This window comes from Penicillium daleae, assembly GCF_028827525.1.
Source record: "Penicillium daleae strain IBT 16125 chromosome Unknown utg000001l_segment0_segment0, whole genome shotgun sequence".
In the NCBI taxonomy this organism is placed as follows: Eukaryota; Fungi; Ascomycota; class Eurotiomycetes; order Eurotiales; family Aspergillaceae; genus Penicillium; species Penicillium daleae.
This window is the reverse complement of record NW_026623149.1, coordinates 372,211-384,512: the sequence shown is the minus strand read 5'-3', so window position 1 is coordinate 384,512 and position 12,302 is coordinate 372,211. Positions and strand designations below refer to the sequence as shown.

Genomic DNA, 12,302 nt, shown 5'->3' with positions numbered 1-12,302 from the left:
GGCACCAACACGAGAAAGGCAGCAAAACAATCTAGTATGTACATCCCCAGAACCACGGGAGCAGTCTTGCGACGGCTCGAGGACCCGGGGAGCAGGACAGGATCAAAAGCACAATCATCAGCATGGAACAGTCGCATTGGGCATCACCACGCAGCGGCTGTACACGATACCTGCAATAACGGAGAGAACGCAAGGAAAATAAGGCCGGTCGAGCATTTGCTTTTACACAAGAGAGAGAGAGCGAGAAAGTGAGAGAAAATGACATGCGAGAAGGTGGTATAGAAACGAAGGGGGCAACACGTGTTGGAGGATGATGGTGACATGTGTGAGAAAGGAGAGAACGGGCGCGGCGCGTGTGGGATTTGATCCGCGGCGTTTTCGTTCGAGGAGAGGTCGGATTGATAGGATCGTATATGGTTGGGAGGGAAGGGGAAGATATGGAGGGGGTAAAAGCAAAGCAGGGCGCTTATTTGCTCTTGTTGGCCTCGGTAACACCGACTGCGACACCGACAACGATAGCAATGATGATGACTGAAAAGATGCAAGGTTAGCCAGAGGCTTTCAGACGGGGAAAAAAAGGGCGGGGCGAAGAGCTACTTACTGACGATGATCAGCGCATACCACTTCCAGCGGCGGGCGTTACGGGCGCTGGTGATAGCACTATCCAGCTTGGTGTTGGCTTGCTGGACATTGCGGTGGGTCTCCTCAGCACCGTGCTGGATCTGAGTGACGGCAGGCTCCTGCTGGATGACAAGTTCCTGGACATCAGTGAACAGCTGAGCCAAATCGGCCATATCCTTCTCGATCTTCCGGATGGCAGCGGAACGTGCCAGAGTGGCCTGGCGGGCATCGTTGGCCTGGCGAGAACGAGTTCCGGGGGTCTATTGTCCAAAGTTAGAAGCTGAGATTTGTTGAATTCGTATGAAGAAAGGAAAACCCACCATGAATGCCTGCTCCTGGCCCTGCATCACAGCCTGAACACCAGCCTCCAGCTCATCCGGGGAAGCCTCGGGGTTAGCGATCTGGTACCGACGGCGCACCTGCTCCTCCAGGCGCTTATGGAAGTTGGACTGATCGCCCTGGTACGCCGTAATCTCCTCCTGCAAGCTCTTCTTGGCAATTGTGTAGTGTTCGGCGGGACCAGGAGAGCCGCAGCCAGGGGTGTCAGCGATGCGCTTCAATTGGTCGCGCAGGTACCGCAAAGCGGTGTTGATCTCGTCCTCGACGTAGTCGACATTCTGGCGCGTCACCTGGTCTTCCTTGCTGGTGTTGGATTCCAGGAGAGCAGTCTGGGCGGCGCGAAGCTGGGTGGTACGCTTCCTCTTGACATCCTCGATTCCCTGCTTGAGCTCGTTGATGCGGGTCAAGAGCGCGTTCTTATCGGGGACTTGCTGCTGCTGCTGCTGCATGTTGGACATTTCTGTGATTGTAAACAAAGAAAAAAGGAGTCAGCGCGTCGTGTTCCGTGGGCGACCGAGGGCCTAGGTTGGGATCGCAATTTCTCACCATAACCGCCATTGCCCTGCTCCACGGCACCAGCCTGGCCGTAGCCGCCGCCATAGCCGTAGCTCTGCTGAGGTTGTTGCTGCTGCTGGGCGCCATAAGGGTTCTGTTGAGCGCCGTAGGGGTTGTATTGGCCGTAGCCCCCTTGGTTGCTGTTATCCTGCAAGTTCTGGTACTGGCCGTTGTCAGAATAGGGGGGGAGTGGAAATATATGCCGCATTTCACGGTCGGGATTGGGGGGGGGGGGAGAGATGGCTCACACTCATGATTGCTAAGGAGATTGAAACCAAAAAATTCAAAGAGCAGCAAGGAGAGGGGGGGGGGAGGTAGTGAAGGAGGGGAAGATGACAGGAGGGAAGGGTTTGGAGGGTTAAGAAGTGCTGAGGTGAGGTGTCCGAGAGTTCAGCGAGACGGGAGGAGGCCGTGGCGCGGCAGAAGCGCCTGGCGGTGTCACTTTCACTTGGTCCCTTGGTCACTGTCCCTCGAGTGGCTGAGTTTGGATGGAAATCCTGGAGCCTTCAGGGATTGGATCTGGACTACGAATAAGCCTAACGGTTCTACCAGTGTAGTTATCGAGTGATCTCTACTTGATCAAGGTCGTCAAAAGATGAACCGCCATTCAAAGGAACAAGGGGCGTCGGCAGCTCATGAAGCGATTTTGTTTCAGCTTTTCCACGACAATTAAACTAAGCAAAATAAGTGCAGTACTATAGTACACACTACCTCGTAAGCGTTCCTTGTAATTAAAGGGATAATCAGGGGGTCTCCTTTTACTGCCCAATAGCTCCAATTGACTCGAACCCTCCATGAGTCTATTGGATTGTACCTCAAATAAACACCACCTCACCACTCACGATCTACGGCCAACTTTCCAAGCAGATCGATGCTTAAAAAAAAAAAAAACAGTCGTTCCTGCGCAGCCTCGTTGCGATCGCAGTGGAACGGGACCAATTGGCCATTCACACGGCGTGGCTGATGCGGGTTGTGCTATTATTATTTTCTGGACTTTTTTCTGCGCTGATCGCTACACTCGACAGCAAGTTAGCAACAGCTCCAGTGGATCGGGTCCCTGATTTTGTATTTTGTTATGTTAACTAGGGAAATGGTTTCCACGGGTGAGAAATTGGGCTGACAGCTGTCACTGTCACTTGTTTGGGAATAGTTGACCCTGACACGATGAGGATGTAGTATAGTATCGTATCGTATAGTATATAGTATATAATATATTATGGTGGATATTTTCTATGCTATTAAAGATTCTATATAGTACAGCATATACTCTAATCAACGGATCCGGTACTTGAACCCCGGGGCAATGGTCCCCGAGGAGTCTGTACGTCATGATTGCGACGAGCACGAGAAGGGTCTGACTCTGATCCACGGGGAATTCCAACTTAAAAGCGATTACCACCAAAGCACACTATTTACGGTTAAGCTCTGAACTATTGACTAATGGAATATTCCAGGAAATAGAGTAAATCCCCGTAGACAGCAGCTAGTTACAAGTACTTACTGTACGGAGTAGTAAGCACGAGTTAATAGTAAGCACCACTGAACAAGTTCGAGTCCACTAAGCAGGGCTCTTAATGATATGTCTCGTAGAAGGTTTTGTTGTATATGTATACTGCAATCGACCTGCCAAAAGTCCTCCGCCCGATCTCGCTGCCATCAATGGATTAGATTGTCTACAAAGTATATGACCTGAATTCCAATGACCAATGACTTGTGCATTATTGCAGCATGACACACCTTCACCACGACATACCCTTGTGGCACTACCCCATCTACGATATACGAACCCGCCAATCGCATACATCTCTAGTCTATACTGGTCAGCCCGAGCTGAGTGTGTCGGGACTGAGGTATAGTCAATGAACTAGTAGTATTCCATACACCAGCGAGACACCCAAGAGTACGTCGCGCCTGTCAATACCCGTTTTGCTAGATCAACCACTGAAGTTGGCCAAGAATGCCAATCCGAGGGCATCCGCCATCTTATCCAGTCCACCGTTGACCGATCGACATGCACATGTACAATATGATTCTGTACGAGACGATCAACAGGAAAAAAAAAAAAAAAAAAAAGGGGATTATTCCCAAACCGCATGTACACAAGGATATCGAATATTGGATATTGAAATATGTATAATTTATCATTTATAAATATATATATATATACTAGATTATCACCAGAACATCATAGCTCGTCCCACAGCCGCCCAGCAGCCCAAGACAACAGAGAGAACACCGGCTCCCCGCAGCCCCAGCCCCAAAAAAGGACAGACATGCTTCGCACGCAACGCAATGCAAGTTCGGATATCATCATAACACCAACAAGATAAAAAAAACGTACAAGAAACAACCTCTATCCCGAGGGACACCGACAGATCTACTGCTGGGCGTGGGAAACACGACGGGCCTCCTCACGGGGAGCCTCGGGCATGGGGTCATCCGCGTCCAGGGCATTCATGTCATCCTCCATGGCGTTCAAGTGGCGGAAGATAGCGAAGAAGATGACACCGCACAGGAACGAAGCGCAAGCCAGACCGACGAACATCCACATGATGGCCGGGTCGAAGGCGGCCGGGGTAAGGGCCTCGGCAAGGGCGGAGCCAAAGGCGTTGGTAAGGAGGTACATGGACTGGACGAAAGACTTCATGGAGGGGGGCGCCTTGGTGTAGGCGTACTCGAGGCCGGAGACGGAGGCGAAAATCTCCGAGATACCGATGAACATGTACGCGGGGGTCTGGATGGCGATGTGCACGTTGTTGCCGTAGGCGGTGCCGTCGATCTCCGAGGCCGCGCAGAGCGGGCTTCCGTAGCAGGGACCCGCCGAGTAGATCAGGTGCTGCACGATGGCGGCGTACATCATGGCCAGGGAGGCGACGATGAAGCCCAGGGAGATACGGGTGATGGGGCGGAAGGGGATCTTCAGGCGGCGCATGAGCGGGTAGACGATTGTCTCGAGCAGGGGGATGAAGATGATGATGGAGATTGGGTCGAAGTTCTGCATCAGGTCGTTGGGGATGCCGTGGCCCTGCATCTGGCCGGCCTGAGTGACGAAGTTACCAGAGAACTGGCCGTAGACGACCCAGTAGATGGGGTAAAAGGCGAAGACACGGCAGGCGACGAGGGCGCGCTTGAGCTCGTCGATGAAGTGGTCGTCCCAGGGGAGCGAGGACTCGACACCGCGGTGCTCGAGCTGCCAGCTGGGCTTGGGAGCGTCCATGTTGCGGTTCTTGATCATCATCCAGAGAGCCTTGAAGGCGTCGGTGATGATGGAGCCTTGAGGGGGCGGACGACGTAGAACTTGCGGCCCAGGAGGAGCACCAGGGTACCCGCGGCGAACATGCACAGGCAGAGCAGGTAGCCGGACCAGAAGCCAATGTACTTCTCCATGTAGGGAGTCGCGAGCAGAGAGAGGGAGCCCAGGTTGATACAGCCGTAGAAGATCATGTAGATACGCTGGATAGTCAACGCGGGGTCAATGATGACGCGCTCGCCCTTCTTGGTGGTCAGGAGAGCCATCTTCTTCCGCTTGTACTGGTCGGCAATCAGAGGGGCAACGTTACTCTTGATACCACCGGTACCGAGACCAATGACCAAGATGGCAACGATGAAACCACCCATACCGGCACCGTGCTCCAGAGCAGAGGGGATCGAAGTGCAGACCAGAATCAGGAGACCGACAAGGTAGACAATGCAGAACAGGACGATAGTCTTGTACTTGCCCAGGTACTGATCAGCGACAATGGCACCAATGATGGGAGTGACTGAACGGGAGAAGAATAGATTAGCGTCCGAGTTCACCAGCTTATACTAGCGCATCCATGTACAAACTCACCATAGCACCAGAACTGGAAGAAAGTGGTCAGACCAGTAGCACCCTGGTGACCCATACCAAGAGCACCACGGCCCTGGCTACCATCCAGAGGACGCAGGACATAGTTCTGGAACAGACCAGACATGCCGTAGTAAGTGAAACGCTCGCACAGCTCGACAATGGCCACCAGCCAGGCCGAGACGGGCAGGTTCTCGGCAATGTGACGCAGAGAGCGCTTCTCATCCTCGGTGGGTTCACCACCATCGGGGGTCATGGAGAGGTTTTCCTTGTCCATGTCCATGTTGGCCTTTTCGTTCAGGACGACCTGCTGCTCAACAGGAACGGTGTCATTGTAGGTTGGAGGGCTGTGGGGAAATTGATTAGCCAGTTGATTCTAGTCGAGCACCCTAACCCGGAGGCATCTGCGCAGCGAGCTTTGCACGATTTGCAGGCAGTGCTTTCAGGGTATAGGAAAAGACATCTTGTCGGAACGTACCGAGCAACCTCAACCTCGTGATCCGCAGTCGACATGGCGATACTAGGTCCAGGAGATAACCTTCTCTTCGAAAAGTTGCACGGGGACGAAGGAGAGAAGAGAGAGAAAGAGGAAAAGGTGATCGTGACCGGTATACATATATAGCCAATTTTTATTACCCAGCGACCCGAGGTCGCTGTGGAGAAAATTCCGGACTGTTTCTTATCGGCGCATGAACTGAAGTGTGAAAAAGAAAAAAATAAGTAAAATAAACGACTAAAACAACCAAAAGTTCGAGTCAAGCTCTTTCTTGGTACAGTACAAGCCCGGGGGTTGGGTGGAGGTTGTATTTGACCGTCCCACTTTTTTGGTCGGAAGGCGATATGAAGTGAAAAAAAAAATCAAGCCAATTGATCCCAGCGAGAGGCTAAACCGTGGATGCGATCGGCAGGAGCAGGTCGAGTCTCGGGGACGAATGGCCGTACTGGGATGGTGAGCCCCACGAATGTAACCCCGGAAGGGGGCACACGCACGGAAGCGAACAAACTGAGAGTCCTGTTACAGGATGTGATACCAGTTTGAGATGCTGCTAGCCTGCTAGTCTGCTAGCCCGTCAGCAATGAGCATGCTGTGCGGATCGGGCGATACACTGCTGATGGGCGCAGAACAAGCAAATCACGCTGTGGCAGCAGGTTTCACTTCCGAACGGAGTCTTGGCAGTCCATCGTGGCGGAACCAGAGGTTCGAGAAGAAAAAAAAGCCCTGTGCCGCGATGCCGTACCAGCGTACCAACGTACCAACACTGACAGGAAGGTCCATGACAGGACTAGTTCCGTGTCCACTTTCTAATCGCCCACGAATCACATCGCAGTCTGACCAGTCGGAGAATGCCGGTGGAAACAATGGAAAGTTGAAAAACTTCCTTTGATCTTTCTGTTTCCGGCATCACCGCCGCATACCGCAAAGTCGAAAACGCTCTCCGGGTTTGCCACGAGGCAAATAGAGGAGAAAATGGATCCTCCGCTTCCCAGTAGTTCCCACAGAATGTCAGAATCTCCTGATCCGAGACGCTCTCGAGCCCGGACTCCCAGTCCACTCTCCGGACTCCGCTAGTGTAGGTATGGGCTTATCGGGCGGAGCGACTCGGCATTTGGACGGTTTGCGACCGGTTGGGAGTTCATGAATCGTGGACGGATGGGCCATGTGGGCGTCGTTTATTCCGTGGGCTTGGCGGACTGTGCGGACGGCGGACGGATAAGAAGTCGGTACGCTTGTACCTCCCTACAGCGGGGATCATTCTCGGCTTTGGGATCAAGCTGGACGAATGACAGATTAATGGTTGTGACAGCCTCCGCGCCTCCACGGGCCGCGACCGAGGCCAATGGTGAGGCCCGGAGATCGCAATTCGCGGTGGTCTGAGAGAGTGTCCCCCAGAGACCCAAGCACCCAGGCAGGCAGTAGTACTGTAATTCCTGTATTCTCAGTATCGAGTCACATGTCCTCGTCCTTTGTTCATAGTGTACAGAGTACAGTATTCTGTACAGAGTACTACCCAACTGACTCAATGCTCGGGTGTCCGGGGACCAACCGCATTCGGATCGGAACAGAGCAAGCAGCGCTGTCGTGTGGCTGCTGTCTCATTGTCTCATCGCGCAAGGATAGCCTTGGCTCCCAGGGGAGGAGGGGGCCAGTCCAGTCCAGGCGTTCCACGGCGGCTGATTGCGCCAGGGACTTGCCCCGTTAAGCTGAATCTTCCGCCACCGTAAAATTTTCCAGGTACAAGATGCGTACAACAGTTTCCATAGTGCGTATCTGTACTGCAACGTTGGGGCCGTCTTCCCCGCGTCCCCAGAGTGCTTATCAGGTGTTGGTTTACCAGCGAATCAAAACACATCTCTGTTTGAGTTGGACGATGTCTCAGAAACCTGTCCGCCTGGCACGATGCTACCCCGGAGTCCGCTGGGTATTGCTTCGCTGTGGGGAGATCAGGTCATTAGAGACGGGGGCATGATGGATCCGACGCTGAGCGCAGGGAATCTGGGCCATCCGCTGGTACAGAGCAGGGGGCAATCCGTTTCCAGGAACCCCCCAGCACAGAGGAGAGTTGATCCCCGAGTCCTGCGCGAGCCGCCAATAGCCAGCCAATAAAGCCGCGTGGTGATAAATGGATGGCGTTGACAGGGTTAGGGAGAGGTTACCGTCACGCGAGCCGTACGGAGGACAGTCTTCGTCGATTGCATATCGTACGCATTGCATACAGCCGTACACCGTACACAGCCTGTCGGGACTGGACGTGGTCGGATCGCAGTTCAAAGCATGACAATCATTCCGGGGTAATTTTTCTCTCGTAACAGCGCGGTCGGGGGGAGATTTGGCGACGATGGGCAGGTGGAGTCTGGCGCTGCCAAGACACCGTTCAATGATAAGGTGGTTTTTGGTTGTCGAAGGAATTGGTCATCGTGAAGGAGGGGGAGAGAGAGAGTCGACCTGAGTGAAAAGGTAACATTTTTAGAGTGAAAAAGGCAGGACAAAAAATGGCCCAGCGTTCACCAAAGCCAAGAGCAGAAACAGAATGTCCAAAGAGTCAAAAAGAAAAGCGCCGCGACTGGACGCGGGGGGGACATAAATAAAAAGCAGGACGGCCTTCCACAACCGACTCCAACAGCCCCAGCCATGCTTATCGCTCCGACTTCGCTGCGGTTCCACCAACGAGAAGCGCCTGATTCCTGAGAGTTGCGCGGTGCGTGGCTCGGTTCTGACTGTGAGCTGCCCGTTTGGCGACTAGTCGCCTACGAAGGGCGTAGTCCCAAGCCCTTGGCTGGCACCGGACGGTTGATATCCCGCACAATGAGGGGGAAGAGAAACTCTCATTGCGCCCAGGGGCTGGAGAGAGTGATCCTGAGGTCCAAGGCCTTCCAAGAGAAACCAAGACGGGCCGCCACTTGGCAAGAGAGTTTGGAGGTTCACAAATCACCAGCGTTGGTGTCTTCGTGGCTTGCTCGTGGGCTTCGGGGTTCCAACGGAGGACTCCAGCATTGCGTACGCAACGAAGAAGAATCAACATTCGATTAAAGTTGCATATTGACGTCTTGGCAAGATGATCCCTCGACATGGTGGACAGTACAACACGGCATTTATGCTACTACAGGACTACCATTACCCTGATTATATCCTCTCGACGGAGTACAACAGTGTCCTGCGGTCACCTCCCTCTCAGTCCCCACAGGGTCATCTCAACCCCAACATCCCCGTTTCCATGCATTGACCATCAATCCTTCCTCGGATACAAGGACCAGATCCGACCCTCGTGCTGGGGACCAAACAGACATCGGCCGAAGTCGCTGACCAGCTCGTCCTGGTCTTCTTGACACTCGGTGAAATGTGATATTGCGACATCGTCTTCCACTCAGGATGCGTGTGGTGGACCGGGGAGTCGCGGATGTTCTCCGGGGATATTCTCGTTCTCGTTTAGTGCCTGGGCCCAGTTCAGGTACCCGAGATTTTTCCGGACGAGGTTCGGGGAAATTGACTCGTGGGAATCATGAGAAATAGAACTGACTACTGACTACTGACTACTGACTACTGACTACTGACTACTGACTACGGAGTGCAGTATTCACTACTTGTTCTCAAACTGACGAAAGATTCGAGGGGTTAATCGTTTCCTTCGAGAATTGGGCTACACTATGTTTGCAAGTCCAAATTTCTAGAAATCCCGTGATTGGCTCAATTTAGTTCGCCTACTGCCAGTGATGAACGACATCCGCCAACATTGCCAGAAGCAACTCAATGACCAATGATCCATTGCTCACGAGTCGTGGGAAGAATCGGAGACCACCGTCCGTCGCTGGGCTCCTTCCATGGATACTAAGTACAGTCTTCGATTATGCGGTCGAGAGTGGACGCTGTCTTGGCAGTGACCAGTCGGCAATGCGTACTACAGAGTGCCGTGCCCAGCCCCCAATCTAGGAAATGGATATTGGTCTTATTCACGGGTAATCCCCGGCTATAAACTGCATTCTCACGATATTCAGTGGCCACTGTCATACTGACCATCCTTGACTCTGGAACGAATCATTAGAGAGTATCGAGCATAGATATCTCTCTCCAGACTCAGAATGCCGCGAGGTAAGCATATCAATGTCGACAATTATCTGGAAAATGCACGGCTCTAGACAAGGTGATGCGATTGTACGCGTTCTTTGACTACTATCTTATTCTTGCATTCTAGTTGAGACATGAAATGAACAGTACCTCAGGACTGAATCCTCTTCCTACCTACACCTCCACCAGCCAATATTCCACCACCAGATCAATCCCCTTCCTTCAAACACACCTCCCTCTCCCTCACAATAGCACGAAGTCCCAACGGAGCCATAATCCCACCCTATAGCGTTTAAACAAATCAGCCCAACTCTCTCATAACCCCACTCTATCCTACCAACCCTCTAGGTAGCATCACTCACCGAAGTCAACTTCAACTCATACCCCGGATCAACAACCCATTCAATCTTCCTTACCATCTCAAACAACAAAACCTTCATCTGCAGCACCGCAAACCCCTGCCCCAAACATTTCCGCGAATGCGCATTAAACGCAATAAAATGACACTGCGTCGTCCTACTCCGCATCGTACCCTGGATACTCTTCACATCACTGCCCCATCGCTCGGGAATGAACTGTCTAGCGTCGGCTCCCCATATATTCGGATCCGTGTGCACGCCAAAGGCATTCCAGCCTACCCACGTATGATCCGGGATAGATATTTCGCCGCCGAGCGTGGCTGGGGCGGTCGTTACGCGGTTGATTAGTTGCGAGACGGGCGGGTATAAACGGAGTAGCTCGAGGATGACGGCGAATAAGTATGGGAGGGAATTTACTAGATCTGTTGATGGGTGCTCTATGCCTGTGGCTAGGATCTCGGCGCGGAGTTTTTCTTGGATGCGTGTGTTTGTGCCTAGGACCCAGAATGTTGAGTTGAGGAGTTGTTGGGCGTTTTCGTGGGCTGTGAGGAAAGTTACTTTTATGTTGGCGCGGTATTGTTCTTCTGTGATGCGGTTTTCTTGGAGTGCTCGGTCAAGGTAGTCGACTACTTGGTCGCCATCTGGGTTGGGGGTTTTAGTGTTGGTGGAATGGTTTGCTGATCGTTGGCGGACTGTGCTGCAGAGGAGGTCGCCGAATTCTTGCATGATGGCGAATGCGGCCTTGCGCTGGCGGAAGATGGATGGGTATCGGTCGAGGTCGGGGAAGTTGAAGAATAACGGTTTGAAGAGGGTCTTTTTGATGATTGTTTGGAGTTCTTCGAGGCGTTGGCCTGGTCTTTCGAGTGCCTGTTTAAGCAGGTGGAGGTGGTGCGTTTAGCGTGATATCAACCCGCCGGAACGAAGGTGTATATACCTCGAGGTCAATATTCATAAAGCTAATCCCCATACAACTCAACGCCCACCGTTGAATAATAGGATTCACAAGCACGCCCCCTCCATCCCCAAGTCTCCCCTGCTCCTCCAAAAGCACATCCACAAACGTCCTCGACTTCTCCAGCAACGGCCCCGAATCCGTAATCCGCCTCTGCAACCCGGGCTTCATAATCGACGTAAACAACCGCCAGGTCTCCCCATGACTATTGATAATATTATCCCCCACCAACGCCGCAATCACACTCCACGGAATCTTCTTCTGACTGCCCGCCTTGGCGTACACGTCTTCGTGCCGGAACATGTCTACCAGGAACTGCGGCCGGGTCGCGAGGACGTTCCATCGTCCGGCGAACCAGATCTTCACGGCGCCGTGTTTTTCGAGCGGTGCGCGGAGCCACCGGTCGTAGATGGTGTCTTGGCCCATGTCGCTCCACAGACCGAGGAGGGAGATGTAGATGGGCACGGTGGGGATGTTTCGGGGCATGGAGGTTGGGATGCGGGTGTACCAGTATAGGAGGAAGATGCTGGTGAGGAGGAGGGTGAGGATGCTGCGCATCCAGTTGAGCTCTGGGATCCATTCGAGCATGTTGGAGTTCACCGGTATACTAGGTATACTAGATGATAACGGTGAAAGATTGAGTGAAAGTTGGAATCTTTCTTTTGAGTGTCGCAACTCTCCCAGCTCTGATCAAGCCTGACCTGATCGACACCAAGAAAGGATCAATGATAACAGCCAATATACCCCAGCTCTCTCGGGGAATCATCTTTAAGTATGCCCCGGGATTACCATATGCCAGACACTCTGCTGAGAAACCACGGTGACTTTGCTGACTACCAACGCTGTCAATCGATGAATCAGAGCCCTTGACCGGCATGCCTGGGAGTACAGACCTCGGATCTTATCCTTGGACAGGAGATATGCTGACCGTACATCGCGTGTAGCTGAGTGTCACTTGTGTAACACGCCTAAAATCTCTGTCAGGATATATCTGCGCCATGGACCCGTTGCCCTTTTGGTGAGAGTGCAGGAGTTTGTAAGTCTGATGAAATGATAAGGCTTGATGTAGATCCCTGGACTCGGAGA

At 52.8% G+C, this 12,302-nt stretch overlaps 3 protein-coding genes across 3 annotated transcripts; all 3 read right to left on the bottom strand.

Moving 5' to 3' along the window:
- Nucleotides 1-466: 466 nt before the first annotated feature.
- On the bottom strand, nt 467-1,769 carry N7458_000130 (syntaxin; the record flags this gene model as incomplete). The annotated part of the gene is made up of 5 exons (XM_056903524.1): nt 467-531; nt 602-881; nt 942-1,420; nt 1,507-1,678; nt 1,764-1,769. The coding sequence occupies 5 exons, from the start codon at nt 1,767-1,769 to the stop codon at nt 467-469; spliced, it is 1,002 nt and encodes a 333-aa protein (XP_056771291.1).
- A 2,123-nt stretch (nt 1,770-3,892) lies between these two features.
- Nucleotides 3,893-5,857, bottom strand: N7458_000129 (peptide MFS transporter; the record flags this gene model as incomplete). The annotated part of the gene is made up of 4 exons (XM_056903523.1): nt 3,893-4,788; nt 4,842-5,276; nt 5,348-5,691; nt 5,823-5,857. 4 exons carry the CDS (start codon nt 5,855-5,857, stop codon nt 3,893-3,895), a joined length of 1,710 nt encoding a protein of 569 aa, XP_056771290.1.
- A 4,256-nt stretch (nt 5,858-10,113) lies between these two features.
- Nucleotides 10,114-11,804, bottom strand: xanG (cytochrome P450 monooxygenase xanG; the record flags this gene model as incomplete). Its single annotated transcript, XM_056903522.1, has 3 exons — nt 10,114-10,188; nt 10,268-11,131; nt 11,199-11,804. 3 exons carry the CDS (start codon nt 11,802-11,804, stop codon nt 10,114-10,116), a joined length of 1,545 nt encoding a protein of 514 aa, XP_056771289.1.
- Between the last annotated feature and the right edge of the window lie 498 nt (nt 11,805-12,302).